Below are 15,585 nucleotides of genomic sequence, written 5' to 3'. Positions count from 1 at the left end.
GCCGATGTTTTCTGGTATTAAAACACTCACATTATTATCCTCATATGATTGAACATTTCAGAACAGGTCAAAACATATTCAGTAAAATGTTGATGATGATCACTGGGTAGGTAAGGGGCCAAACATTGCTGTCAAAATAATGGCGAGCCCAATAGCGCTCACCGTTATTTATGCACAAATGCCATAGTAACTTCAGGCAAGGGCAGATGCGCATTTAAAAGTGGAAAGTTGCTGTCGGAGATACGCCACTCCGCTGTTAGCTTTGCGAAAACAGCATCTCTCTGTCTGCCTCACCATTGAAATGAATTGAATGGCGTGAAGTTCCTGTACTTGCACATTAGATACAAAGTAAACTCACCACAGAAAGCTAGGGCTTGTCCATTTCAGTCCAAGTATCCTGTTAACGGTCTGATAAGTATTAATTACAGTCAGTCAACCCCTCTGCCACTGAAAATGAACTATTACAAGTGTGGAGTCTCATTCCTTTAGGTTTTAATTGTTGTTGGAGATTTTTTTTTAATTACATTTTTCTTACTTTTTCTTTCTTTCTGTCTCTCTTAGTCCAATCTTTCTTTCCCTCTCTTTATTTCTCTTTCTGTACCTGATTTGACATTGAATTCACCATTCTAATTTACACTTCCTTGTTCAGTCCTTGCGCTGGTCATTTCACAATCCTTCACTCTGATTGGTTAAGGAGATACACAGTTGCTTGCCCTATTCACTCAGATCCCAGATGCCCTGTAGAGGGCGCCGCACCATTTCCATCTCACACTTCAGCAACTTGCAGGGCAAAATATTGTCGACATTAAACAAGCATGGGCAAGTCTAACTAACAGTGGGTACCATTCATTGGCCTGCTACAGGACATTTTGGGCCACTAAGATTGTTTGGCTAAAGGATATTCCTGATTAATGATCTAAAAGTCACCACTAGGGTTGAGTGAGATTGTGATGTTTCAAGGGCAAAAATTTGGATTGTGAGCCATACCTTTTTGGAAACCACGCTGAACTTGATCTTGAAATGGTCGCTTGTCCTTTGCATTAATTAGAGAAGCATCCTGGTAAACTAACCTGAATGTCACTTAACCTGGTTTGTAAGGCGAGATGATACTTCATGTAAAATTGATGCTAGATAAAACACATTCACAAACAAAACTCCAGTCCAGAGTAAAAAAATGTTTCAAACCACTTTCTATTTACTTGTATTTAGATATCCTGACCCATTCACAATAGTTAAAAATACAATCCTGATCCAAGTATAAAAAGCCACTTAGTAATCCTGGTTTAGTGCTTAGTGCAGTCTGCTGACAGATACCATGTAAATAAAAATGTTTTATTTCTTTCTGTTACATTATTTTCCCTCTGGGAGTATTAGCTTTATGGAAATAGCCAAATAGCCACATGTTAATGTTGAAATTAATTTCCAGCAGCTTGTAAAGGATTTGCAAATAATATTGAAATGTATAACTGGACGTTATACAGTATTGTATCTAATTTGTGCAATGCAAGATCTAACAAGCAGCAAGTTGATGACTAGCTAGTCTATTTTCAGTGGTGCTGAGGGACGAATGTTGGCCAGAAATTTCCCACTCCTCTTTCATTAGCAGAAGGGACTTTCTACATCCACCTGACCAGGTAGACAGGGCATCAATCTAATATTTGGTCTAAATTACAGCACCTCCAACAATGCAGCAATCCCTCAGCACTGCCAGCCTAGATTATGCGCTCAGAATCCAAGTATGGGATTACAACCCACAACCTTCTAACTTCCAAGGGAAGAGTGCTACCACTGGGCCAAGCTGAACCATAATTGCATTCACTAGGGAGTGAATGCCATTCCTTTAGTCTCAATGGTGGTAATATTAGTGACGTGACAAGATGAATATCAGATGAATAGGAGGTGTTGGGAATAAAGTGCAAAGGTTAAGGTTGCAATCCCAGAGATTCCCAAATCATACTTGCAAGAATCTATGTTTGTTTTCTGGTGTGAATTCTGCTGGGGAAAATACAGTTATAATTGACAACTCCGTCTCTATTGAAAGCAAACAGGATGCATGGATAAAAGAAAATATCAAAGTCCTGAGCAAAGCTTTGGTGCAGCCTACCAATTGACAGGCAGCTTTGTATTAAGGATACAAATCTGTAATACAACCCAACGGCCATTTCTGAAATTGTGTGATTGGCGTCTGAAGCCGTCCAGTCACACTGTATGTAAATCGAATGTGATTTGGTAGCTGGTTCATTCACATTGAAGTACCTACTTTTTTTTTTAATGTGCTGTTTCTTTTACAGGCCTTCCCAAATAGAAGTGCTGCTGTGGCGCGAATCTCTTGAGAAGCTTTTGATGAACAACCGTAAGTGAACCAATCTGCAGTCCGATTCTGGTTTTATAAATCACAAAGATTTCAGTCAATTTAATTGTCTTTCAGAACATAAATATGTTAGTACAATGGAATCATACAACAACAACTTGCCTTTATATAGCACCTTTAATATAGTAAAATGTCCCAAGGTGCTTCACAAGAGTGTAATCGGAGGTACAATTTCAAAATTTGCGGATGACACTAAATTGGGGGCTATAGTTAATACTGAGGAAGACTGTGGCAAAATACAAGAACATCATAAGAAATAGGAGCAGGAATAGGCCACTTGGCCCCTCGAGCCTGCTCCGCCATTCAATAAGATCATGGCTGATCTTGGGCTCAAAGCCACTTCCCTGCACGCTCCCCATAACCCTTCACTCCCTTATCTTGCAAAAATCTGTCTATCTCCACTTTAAATGTATTTAATGACCCAGCCTCCACGGCTCTCTGGGGCAGAGAATTCCACAGATTTACGACCCTCTGAGAGAAGAAATTCCTCCTCATCTCAGTTCTAAAAGGGCGACCCTTTATTCTGAAACTATGCCCCCAAGTTCTAGATTTCCCCACGAGGGGAAACATCCTCTCTGCATCTACCTTGTCGAGCCTGTAAGGGGTGGTGTGTGTGGTCAGCTTTGCCTCTGACTCCTGAGCGGTTCGAATCGCTCCTACTCCCTTGGTTCTAGACTTTGGACTTATTTGGGGGTTGTAATGAAATTGCAACAGACAACTGAGTTGGTGAAAAGAACTTGGATTTTATTTGAGACAGGAAAATATACACAACACAACAATCTTATCACTCTAAAAGGGGGGAACACTTCGGAATATACGAGGGAGAATAACAATAGACAAAATACTTCACCCCTCCCAATCCCACTACACTAACTAAGTTGGACTCCAGAGGACCAGGGAAAATGCTCACCAAACGACTTTCTTAACAGTTGTAGAGGTTCGCGATTTTGGGGTTCTCTAGGTGTGGCAGTTGGGGCCTGCCATACCCCGGACGCGGTGGAAGACTTCACCTGCGTTGCTTTTTCAGTCTTCGGGTGTCCGCTGATGCGGTCGGGTGCGTATTGGATCTATCGGGTAAGTACCCAATTTCCTTTGGTCAGAAATAGGGTTTAGAGTCTTTTCATCAAATCTTACCCAGGGGTAAGTCAGAATAGCTTATAGAGTGGAAACAAGTTTGCGAGTCTTCGGTTTCTTCCAGGTTGGTTTCTTGTTGGTCGCGGTGGCCCAATATTACCTAGTTGCTGGTAATATTTTTGGTTCTTTGTTTCTTGGTGCCCTTGGTTGCCACGATTCCTTTCTCCTTTCCTTCTGTTCTCCTTCTGTTGTCCTCCCGTTGATTGATTGATTCTTTCCATCTGTCCGACTGCTGAATTCCGAATGACTGCTCCTTCGATTAACTGACTGTCTCCCCTTGGCTGTCTCCGATTGACTGCCCGTTAACTGAAAAAGCAGGCCCCAATTATACCATTTGAGGCCTTGCTTATCTGCCCGCCAAATCTTCTCTGGCCCATTGTCAATTTTGGCGGGCTCGTTAACATTAATAGTTTTAAAATTCTTTATCGAGTTCCGGGCTGGTCCCATCTACTTTTAATTGACTTAAGTTGGTGTAAACTAGTTGAAACCTAAATTAGTGTTTAATGGCCGTTTAAACTTTGGTCCGATTAGTGAGTTTTGTCTTCTCCTGCTGAGGTCAAGGTCCCTTTTGTTGATCAGTGGCATGTACTGCATTATGCATATTCTTGATGGCTCTGTAATTTTGGCGGGAACTGTCATTTATGTGCAATGACTGAGATGGTCCAGAACATTCCCAGACAATTTGGCCTATGCCAATACTCACGCTATGATGTGGAGATGCCGGTGTTGGACTGGGGTGGACAAATGTGAGAAGTCACACAACACCAGGTTATAGTCCAACAGCTTTATTTGAAATCACAAGCTTTCGGAGCGCTGCTCCTTCGTCAGGTGAAGTGAAGCGATGCATATAGGGACAGCATATATAGTCAGAGAACACTGCCAGATGATTACAGGTAATCTTTCTAATTGCCCTTTATCACACCACGGCAGGGAGATAATCACAGCAATCAAAGGTGTGAATGGTGTCCAAACAGGTCCGTCAGGAAAACATTACATCAAAGAACAATAAGGTGGGGCCACAAGGGGTGGAATGTTGCAGATGCTGGGGTCTGTATGAAAAACAAAAAAGACAAAAAACAATTAAAAAATAATAATTTTTTTTGCTGGAAATCACAGCAGGTCCAGCCGCATCTGTGTAGAGAGAACAAGCCAACGAAGACTCGAGTCTGGATGACTCTACGTCGGGTGGGGTTACATGTAGCGTGACATGAACCCAAGATCCCGGTTGAGGCCGTCCTCATGAGTGCGGAACTTGGCTATCAGTTTCTGCTCGACGATTTTGCGTTGTCGTGTGTCTCGAAGGCCGCCTTGGAGAATGCTTACCCGAAGATCGGAGGCTGCATGTCCTTGACTGCTGAAGTGTTCCCCGACTGTGAGGGAACACTCCTGCCTGGCGATTGTTGTGCGGTGTCCATTCATCCATTGTCGCAGTGTCTGCATGGTCTCGCCGATGTACCATGCTCCGGGGCGTCCTTTCCTGCAACGTATGAGGTAGACAACGTTGGCCGAGTCACATGAGTATGTACCATGTACCTGGTGGGTGGTGTCCTCATGTGTGATGGTGGTATCTGTTTTGATGATCTGGTGTGTCTTGCAGAGGTTGCCGTGGCAGGGTTGTGTGGTGTCGTGGTCGCTGTTCTCCTGAAAGCTGGGTAATTTGCTGCGAACGATGGTCTGTTTGAGGTTAGGCGGCTGTTTGAAGGCGAGTAGTGGAGGCGTGGGGATGGCCTTAGCGAGGTGTTCATCGTCATTGATGACATGTTGAAGCCTGCGAAGAACATGGCGTAGTTTCTCCGCTCTGGGGAAGTACTGGACGACGAAGGGTACTCTGTTGGTTGTGTCCCGTGTTTGTCTTCTGAGGAGGTCTATGCGATTTTTCACTGTGGCCCGTCGGAACTGTCGATCGACGAGTCGAGCGTCATATCCCGTTCTTATGAGGGCATCTTTCAGCGTCTGTAGGTGTCCATCACGTTCCTCCTCGTCTGAGCAGATCCTATGTATTCGCAGGGCTTGTCCATACAGACCCCAGCATCTGCAACATTCCACCCCTTGTGACCCCACCTTATTGTTCTTTGATGTAATGTTTTCCTGGCGGACCTGTTTGGACACCATTCACACCTTTGATTGCTGTGATTATCTCTCTGCCGAGGTGTGATAAAGGGTAGTTAGAAAGATTACCTGTAATCATCTGGCAGTGTTCTCTGACTATATATGCTGTGCCTATATGCATCGCTTCACTTCACCTGACGAAGGAGCAGCGCTCCGAAAGCTTGTGATTTCAAATAAAGCTGTTGGACTATAACCTGGTGTTGTGTGACTTCTCTCATTAATACTCAAACTGTTTGTTTTACAGAGGCTCATCCCATCCCCTTTGTCGCAGCCTTCCACAGGCCTGGACATGTCCTTTTTAAAATAACCAAAATCCTGGGGTTTTAACTTTAAGCCCCTTTTTGGCCCAATATTCTTTTACAACAGTAATCTTCTTGGTTTGAGGGAATCTGTAGAATTTTGCGAGCCCTCAGTATCTTATGTTTCAATAAGATCACCTCTCTTTCTTCTAAATTCCAATGAGAAGACATTAATAAACTTGCAAATGCAAACAAAGCACTGAGGTTCATTTCTAGAGAAATAGAATTGAAAAGCAGAGAAATTATGTTAAACTTCCAAAGAACCTTATTTAGGCCACTCAATTCCGGTCTCCACATTACAAAAAGGACATAGAGGCACTGGAGAAGGTGCAAAAAAGATTCACAAAAATGATATCAGAATTGAGAGGTTATAACAATCAGGAAAGACTGAACAGGCTGGGGCTTTTTTCTCTAGAAAAGATAAGGCTGAGAGGTGACCTAATAGCAATCTTTAAAATTATGCAGGGGTTTGATAGGGTAGACATAGAGAAGATGTTTCCACTTGTTGGGAGTTCAAAACTAGGGGTCATAAATATAAGATAGTCACTAATAAATCCAATAGACAATTCAGGAGAAACTTCTTCACTCAGAGAGTTGTTAGAATGTAGCACTTGCTACCACATGGAGTAGTTGAGGCGAATAGCATAGATTCATTTAAGAGGAAGCTTGATAAGTTCATGAGGGAGAAAGGAATAGAAGGATATGCTGATAGGGTGAGATGAAGTAGGGTCAGAGGAGGCTTGTGTGGCGCATAAACACCAATATAGACCTGTTGGGCCCAATGGCCTGTTTCTGTGCTGTAAATTCTATATAATTCTATGTAATCCTTAGGAAAGCTTAGCAAGAGGTACCCTGTATTCTTCACAGTTAGAAAACGGCAGGGTCCTTCTTTAACTGATGTCATTGGGGCCCGACTGTTATTTTAACCAGAGGCCTGAGTGGAGAAGCCATTGTGGTTTGCCTGTCAGGTGATGCCAGCAGAAGAGGAATCATAGCCAGAAGAGGAATCAGGGCCAGAAGAGGATTCAGGGCCAGAAGAGGATTCAGGGCCAGAAGAGGATTCAGGGCCAGAAGAGGATTCAGGGCCAGAAGAGGATTCAGGGCCAGAAGAGGATTCAGGGCCAGAAGAGGAATCAGGGCCAGAAGAGGAATCAGGGCCAGAAGAGGAATCAGGGCCAGAAGAGGAATCAGGGCCAGAAGAGGAATCAGGGCCAGAAGAGGAATCAGGGCCAGAAGAGGAATCAGGGCCAGAAGAGGAATCAGGGCCAGAAGAGGAATCAGGGCCAGAAGAGGATTCAAGGTCAGAAGAGGATTCAAGGTCAAAAGAGGAATCAGAGCCAGAAGAGGAATCAGGACCAGAAGAAGCCCAAAGAGGTATATTTTAGGAGGAGCATGAAAAGGCATCCCCTGGCCCGGGTTCCCCCTCCCCGATCGCGAGGCCCTTCCCAAATCCCCTCCCCATGACTTACCCGAGTGCCGGGGACCGTTCTTTCGGTTCTCCTTGGCAGCTTCCTGCCGCTGACATTTTACTCCAGTCTGTTGGCCAGGAGCTGCTCTCCACCGGTTTCAGACGAGCAACTGCCTGGGGGTGTGTAAGTGAGGCTCGGGCATTAAAATCACCTGGGTCTCACGTTGCTAAGCTCAGAGGGGTTGTCACTCCCTTTGGTCCCGGCGAGCCCCATTCCCACCCCAGGTTAAAACCGGACCTTATATATCCTTAAACTGGCACATTATCCAGCACCAGCAGCTCGTAATCAGCCTGCCACATCAAGTGGTGAAGGAATAGCCGGAGCAACGCAACAAAGAAGGAGAAAGAAATGATCATTTATATAGCACCTTATCACATTCTCAGGTCATCCCAAAGTGCCTCACAACCAATGGATTACTTTTGAATTGCAGTCACTGTTGTAATATAAAGAAACACAACAACTATTCTGAATGCACATAGCAAGGTCCCAACAGCAAATGAATGAATGGCTAGATAATCTATTTGTGCCAGTGTTGGTCAAGGGAGCAATATTGGTCAGGACAACTTCATCCTTCAGTGAATAGTAGTGCTAAAGAGTGAATTCTGTCTCACCTGTTCACTGAACCTGGGAGCAAATGAGGGACAAATTGCGCCGTTTCATAAGGTTGCTAAGGTAAAGGTACTCACATTTTTCTTAATTTTACAATGTTACCTTTCAATGCATCTCAACACCATTTCATTGTAAGTGAGGGAGGCATCACAGAGAGAGAGAATCCACAACACTCTGACAATTGTTTGTGTACTTTCCAAATACACAGAAGTGTCCATGTTCCACCAGGACACTCCGTATTGCTATCAGAACAATGGATTTGAATGTGGCCCGATAAATATGACAAGCAACAAATACCAAGCATACCGCCAACGCACAGTACCTGCATACCGCCAACGCACAGTACCTGCATACCGCCAACGCACAGTACCTGCATACCGCCAACGCACAGTACCTGCATACCGCCAACGCACTGTACCTGCATACCGCCAACACACGGTACCTGCATACAGCCAACACACGGTACCTGCATACTGCCAACGCACAGTACCTACATACCGCCAATGCATGGTACCTCCATACCGCCAATGCATGGTACCTACATACTGCCAACGCACGTTATCTGCATAATTCACCTTCATAAACTTACACAAGGTGGGTGCTATGCTGGATGCTTGAGTGACATACAATTTTCTCTATTCTTTATTTTAACGTGTGTCTCTTTTCAATCTAATTGCAGAAGAAGTCCACACATAAGAGACAGCAGAACATACATACAGACGGGGTGGTCACCTAGCTTGTAACCCCTTTACAAAGAGAGGGCTCTGGAGATTTTGGGTGTGGAGGCAAAAGAGGAAATTAGGGAGGATGAGGTCAGAGTTTCATGGCTAGTATCCACCTTTGATTTTCATTCTTTATCTGCCTACTTGCTCACACACACACACACACACAGAAATTGCAAACGTAACAAACTGCATTGTAAGCTCTCTCTCAAGGCGTGTCTTGCTGCCAGCATTCTAAAATTTCAGCTTCAACAAAGCGGCCTCACAGTACACCCACTCCTATAGTGGCAAGTGACAGGCATATTCATTCTAGGGTGGGTGGTGAGTCAGTTAATGAGTTACAGGAGGGAGGGAGGGACTTGGGGAAGCACTGAGCATAAGCACTCGGAGAAGCAGAGGGGCACTCGGAGAAGCAGAGGGGCACTCGGAGAAGCTGCAACCTGCTGCCCAGCTCGAGGGTTCCTCCAGCTGCTGCACCCCCAGGGGTTTACCCCTCGCGGAGCCTGCCTACAGACACAATTTGTCAGCCTAGTTTATGTAATCTCTCCTCATAATTTAACCCTTCTAATCCTGGTAACATTCTGGTGAATCCCTCCAAGGCCAATATATCCTTCCTAAGTTGCTCTGTCCAGAACTGTACACAATACTCCAGATGTGGTCCAACCAGGGCTTTATACAGCTGTAGCAAAACTTTCCTCCCCTTTACATTCTAGCCCTCTAGTTATGAAGGCTAACATTCCATTAGCCTTATTGATTATTTTTTTTGTACCTGACCGCTACATTTTAGTGACCTGTGTACATGGACCCCTAAATCTCTTTGGACCTCCACTGTTCCTAGCTTTTCACCATTTAAATAGTACTCAGATCTATCTTTTTTGGTCCTAAATGGATGACCTCACACTTACCTGTGTTGAAACCCATCTGCCACAGTTAACATCCCATTATGTGAGGTGCAAATGTGTCTGATTTGCAACCAATCACCTTATCCGGCTCAAAGTGAACTCTGACACTGAACTTCACCTCAAGTTTTGGTCAATTACTTCACCTGTGTTCTTCTCATCCATTGCCTTCAAATCAATCACTGGCAAGTACTTTTTGAACCTCAAACATATTTCATTCTGCAGGATAAAACAACAGTCTTGAAATAGATTACAAATGACACTGCATCTCAGAGGAGCATACTTTTTCAGTTCATTGCTTGGAGACAACTCTTGTTTATTCTTAAACTGACACGTGGCTTAAAAAAAACTTATTTCCCAGCATTCAATCTTTCTTCATCCAGGATAATCTTCATCTCTGTTGTTGAATCTGTTTCTCAGATTATCAGTAACTGTATACTGCTGGAAATGTGCCCGCAGTAGACTAGTAGTAGGCCAGTGTCAGCCAGTGGCTCAGTTGGTAGTACCCTCGCCTCTTGAGTCAGAAGGTTGTGGGTTCAAGTCTCACTCCAGAACTTGAGCGCAAAAATCTAGGCTGACACTCAGTACTGTACTGAGGAAGTGCTGCACTGTTGGAGGTGCTGGGGGAGAAATTCGGTTGGTTGCGCCACCGGTTAACGCCTAAAGAGGCCGAGAAGTGGGGTGTTGGCCAATTTCCGGGCAGGCGCAAGGCGCCTAGCGCCTCGCCCCATATTGAGCATGCATTTAGCACCGGCGCTAAATCTTAGCGCCCACTCATGGGCGCAGGCTGATTATGATGTCATTTGAGTGTGCAACGCCTTTTGGGTGCCCCGGACTGGAAATTCAGTGGCGCCCCCCTCCGTAGCACCTGGCACTAATAGGGACAGTTTACCTGGACCTTACCAAGTCGCTCTCGGGCTGGAGGAGCGTTATTTAAAGGGGACTGGTGTGGTTTAAAAGCGGCAGCCATTTTTGGTGCACAACTTCCTCGAGAGCTACAAAAAGTTGCTGAGCTGCACACCGAGAACCATTTGACCACTGAGCCAGCGCAGGCAGACGATCTTCAGCCTTCTGACCATCACCTTGCTGTTGGTGAGCCTTGACAACGGGGAACCTTCCTGTGGGCACTTATTATGGGGGCTGCATTGGAGGGGAACGTCCTGCTGCTGAATCATCTGGAAAGGGCACTGAGACGCTGGGAGAGGGGGGCAGGCATGGCCAGACGGAGGAGGGCCAACAGACGTCGCCACAGCAGACCTTACGCTGGCAGCGTTTTCCGACAGCAGTTTTCCTACATGAACATGCCGGAGGAGCAGTGTGTCAGAAGGCTGCGATTTAGAAAGGAGGTGGTGACTGAGCTGTGCCAGCTGCTTCAACCAGATCTGCAGCCTCAGATAAGGTGCAGGACATCTCCGTCGGTGGCTGAGAAGATGCCTGCTGGCCTGAACTTCTACGCGAGCAGCTCTTCTCAGGCTGCGCGTCAGAGGCTGATCAGAAGTAGCTTCTAGGCCCCTCTCACGGAATGCTTGCTGCCATTCCAAGAACAGGAATGGAACCAGTCTGATACCCCCAAGCCTGTGAGGGGCAAGATGCATGTAAATAGAAGGCATGGCCATTGTAAACGAAGAAAGTGTTTCATTACACAAAATGTGGTTCCTTCAAACATGAGAAAGCTATGGCAACAGAAAGCAAAACTAATACACTGACACATAACTGCATCTCACACCTGGGAGACTGTCCAAAACATAAATCACATTCCGACCATCTTCCTTGGCCTTGATTCCACTGCACCAACCAAAGCATCCAATGCCCCATCAGTGAGGCGTTCCGCCCTCTGCCTCACCCTTTCCATTTCTTGCTAGGCTGGGGCGCCACAGGTAGGCTCCCACCGCTTTGAAGGCCTACAAGGCAGTGAGTGTGTCTGGTGATGCCTATTGACCTGCCCCTTTAAGAGCTGGCCGGCGCCAGTGTGTCTCAGGGAAAGTGATTATTGAAAGCGCCTGCACTGCGCCCCGCCGCCGCTAAATTGGGTTGCGCCCCCGGGTTAGCACCTTAAGAGCCTCGTGCAGCGCCTGATTTAGCGCCGCAATCACCCTCAGGGGCGCAACGACCCAATATCGCGCCAGGTGGCGCTAAACCACAACTGGCGCTAGGCTTTGCGCTTCGCCAGAACGAGCGCCCCAAACGGGGCTATACCCAATTTCTCCCCCGCTGTCTTTTGGATGAGACGTTAAACTGAGGCCCCCTCTGCCCTCTCAGGTGGACCTAAAAGATCCCATGGTAATATTTTGAAGAGCAGGTGAGTTATCCCCGGTGTCCTGGCCAATATTTATCCTTCAACCAACATCACTAAAGCAGATTATCTTGTCATTATCACATTGCTGTTTGTGGGAGCTTGCTATGCGCAAATTGGCTGCTGCGTTTCCCACATTACAACAGTGACAACACTTCAAAGAGTACTTAATTGGCTGTAAAGTGCTTTGGGAATTCTGGTGGTTGTGAAAGGTGCTATATAAATGCAAGTCTTTCTTTATAGAATGTGATAAAAGCCATGTGCAGAGAACTCTGTTGTGCTTTACACAAAGGCAGAGTTTTCCTTCAATTTCTTCCCTACTAAATAAACACGAACATAAGTATTGTGGATTCCATTTTAATCTTCTCTTTTTTAGTTCCAAAAAGTATTACCATTTCCAACCCTAAAAGACTACAATTCACTATCCTTGTATCCAATGTTACTAGCATCAGGAATAACCACTGGATAGGAATCATGAAAGCACAGGATCTGGACAGAAGAACAGAACACTGCCACAGGCTTTGTGAAGCTAACTATTCCTTAGACATATGCACTTTTGTACTACTGTTTGGACATTTTAATGATGTTGTTCACTAGACATTCTTATATCAATACAATGTCAATGCAATAGGAATTCACAAACTATAACCTCTACGAAACTTTAAACAATCGTGAGAAAAGGAATCTGTTTTTGCCGTAGTTACTCTTGACCTTTTTATCTAAAGGTACATTTTGGGACCAAACTCTGTCAAAGGATCACTGAGGGCAGACATGTCCACCATGCTATCATTTCATGATGCTCCTTATCTAAGGACTTCAGAAAGCAAAGGGCAATTTGTCATCATTTCTTTATTCAACTTATGCTGGTACTTTTAGACTGAAGTTGGCACTTTCTGGAATTAGGTCAAGATCTGACCCAGTCTTTAGGGAGTATTTGACCTACAGAATTGAACCCAAACGCTGCTTGCCTCAGGAGATGTTTGGCTGGTGGTCTCTTGAGTTGTTTGCCTTCTGCTGACATCTGGACCTCAATGGTCCATATCAAAGCAATTATCAAACTTTCTCATTTTTGGTATCAAACATGCGTGGCCAAGAATGTCAAGCACCGTAGCCAGATTTACGCTACAACAGAATGAAAGTGTTTGCGATTAATCATGAAATATGCTTGTTTAATCTATTCCAGCTGATGGCTGTGGTGAAACATGATGAACTTGGAAAGATATTTTCCATTTGTTTATTTCCAGATGGTCAGGCTGCCTTCAAAGCTTTCCTCCAGTCAGAGCACAGCGAGGAGAACATCGAGTTCTGGATGGCCTGTGAGGACTTTAAGACAACCAAGTCATCTGTTAAGCTGGCCTCCAAGGCAAAGAAGATTTATGAAGATTTCATGGAAAAAGAAGCTCCTAGAGAGGTTGGGCAGTCATCGGAAAAGCGGTTGTAAATGTGGCTTTGTTTAGACGGGGGAAATAACACCCTCTTTAACTGAACAAGTGGAATCTGTTATTGTAGTGCTTCACTCACTCATTTGTGGCTTTCATTCCTCCATGCTCAACAAGAAGATAATCTTAGTGAAAAGTCCAATACATTAACATCAGTGCAGGGATCAGAATTTAATATTTTTGTGCTTCAAATAAAGAGTTGAAATCAGAATGCTCAAACTTTTTTTTCAAGTATTGCAATGATTGAGTCCATTAATCATAAAACTATTAAAAAATTCAAAAAAAATAAATCAGTGTTAGAAGGTTTTGCGTTTGGATGACATCAAAAGCAGCCGCACATGACTATAAAGTATTAAAGCACTATCTGCATTTAGAATACTCTTAAAGTAGAAATATATGCAGCTGATGGGACCTAAGCTTGCTTGGTCCCTGGAAACTAGATGGTCCTCTCAGGAAGAAGTAAAAGTGGTGTTATACCTTAACTTATATGAGATTTAACAAATGGTGATGTTAGAAAACTTGTACATCTTAGCATCTGGAATGTACTAGGTCTTTTCACTGACACACTGTTTCACAACACCATGTATGGGACGTTTGCTGTCACACTGTATGTTTACATGGTCAAGCATTATGAGGCTGTCCACTGTAGGCTCTGCTCACAAAACCATTATCTATTTGCAAAAACTAGTAATACACGTTTGCAAAACATTACTAACTAATGTTATAGATAATATATGATATATAATGTTTATTCTACTTATGAAGTAGACCTTTCAAACTTTCTTAAGCCTTCCTTTCATAAGAAATAACCCTCGTGAAAATGGTTCCATTGCCTATGAAGTACTCTCCTTTTCTTGACTTTTATTATATACCTTTAGAGTTCTTCAGAAACATTCTGAATGCAAAGGTTGCACGAAACATCCAGTTTTCAGCCATTTCGAATACACAAATTTGCTTGTTTATAAAACAAATATCTGACTTTAACCCAAACTTTCCCAATGGCCCTGCTGCCCTAAAAACAGTGCTTGCAATGCACTGAGAGCACGTATTGAGTTTTTGCCTTCTCTTCTACAGATCAATGTTGACCACTACACCAAAGAGGTCACCATGAAGAACCTTGTTGAACCTTCAACATCAGCCTTTGAACTGGCACAGAAGAGAGTGCTCACTTTGATGGAGAAGGATTCGTTCAGCAGGTTTCTGAAATCTGCACTCTATCTGGAGCTGATAAAGTAACTATGTAGCTGGGTTGTGCCAAGTGTGGGTGGAGTGGGACCACTGGTCTCCTCACAGAGTCAGTAACTGAATATTCCCTCACTGCTGTTAACTAAACAAAACTATTATTCCAAGTGTTGTTCTCTTTAAAGCTTTTGGCACTATACTGACATCATTTAAATCTAACACTTGTCTTTGCATAGCCCAAAAATAAACAGGCACCATCTTTGGCAAAGCGTTTGTACCTTTAACATTGTACTTGTCTTTTATGTGTGTTTTTTTTCTTCCTTATTTTTCCTATGAGATTATACCCAGCGATAAATAATCATATGGCTTCAAACAAATTCTTGGGCAAATCAAATCATTCCTTTAGAATTCTTATCAACATCATGACAAGAATCTGGAAAAATGTTTTGTAAAAAAAAAATTAAAGCAAAGAAACCCTAGTCCTTCCACTGAACAAGTACCTTTCGTCCTTCCTATACTGAGAAAACAAGAACTCTGTGCAGTTTGTACAGCAAATACTGCAGAAGGTATTTTATTGGAATCGTCAAAAGGTTTCTACGTTTACTAGTGAAGCGTCCTCTAAACATATAACATTATATACTACAGAGTGCTATAAATATATAACACTATACTACAGAGTGCTATAAATATGTAACACTATACTACAGAGAGTGCTATAAATATATAACACTATACTACAGAGAGTGCTATAAATATATAACACTATACTACAGTATAAGGATATGCTCTTAAACAACGATGAATATTCTGATAGTTTGCATTAATCTACAGAATCACTGACAATGTGCAGAGTAAGCAATGCAAGTCTCAGCAGATGCAGTCCTCATGCTCAGATAGCTTTCCTGAGACACATGCCTTCGTAAACCATTTACTCTGGCAATTTAAAATGACCACCTGATCATCACCTGTGCTAAGGTGAGGTGTGGCTATTCCATCTAAATTGTAGACTGCATTGTACAATTGGAGTGAGAAATCCTGTACACTAGTCCATACAACCAT

The 15,585-nt window shown here is 43.8% G+C and overlaps 1 protein-coding gene across 1 annotated transcript in view; it reads left to right on the top strand.

Annotated features, from left to right (window-relative positions):
* Positions 1–14,810, top strand: part of LOC147121784 (regulator of G protein signaling 5-like) — a 66,878-nt gene extending 52,068 nt beyond the window's left edge. The window contains exons 3-5 of the mRNA XM_085982293.1: positions 2,292–2,353; positions 13,150–13,316; positions 14,419–14,810. Of these exons, the coding sequence (XP_085838419.1) occupies positions 2,292–2,353; positions 13,150–13,316; positions 14,419–14,580 (391 nt within the window). The 3' untranslated portion in view covers positions 14,581–14,810. The remainder of the gene's footprint in view (positions 1–2,291; positions 2,354–13,149; positions 13,317–14,418) is intronic.
* Positions 14,811–15,585: the final 775 nt, after the last annotated feature.

This window comes from Somniosus microcephalus, chromosome 3 (assembly GCF_052327205.1).
Source record: "Somniosus microcephalus isolate GS21.2 chromosome 3, FLI_Smic_1.0, whole genome shotgun sequence".
NCBI lineage: Eukaryota > Metazoa > Chordata > Chondrichthyes > Squaliformes > Somniosidae > Somniosus > Somniosus microcephalus.
The sequence above is the reverse complement of the archived record's forward strand: the minus strand, read 5'-3'. Positions and strand labels throughout refer to the sequence as shown.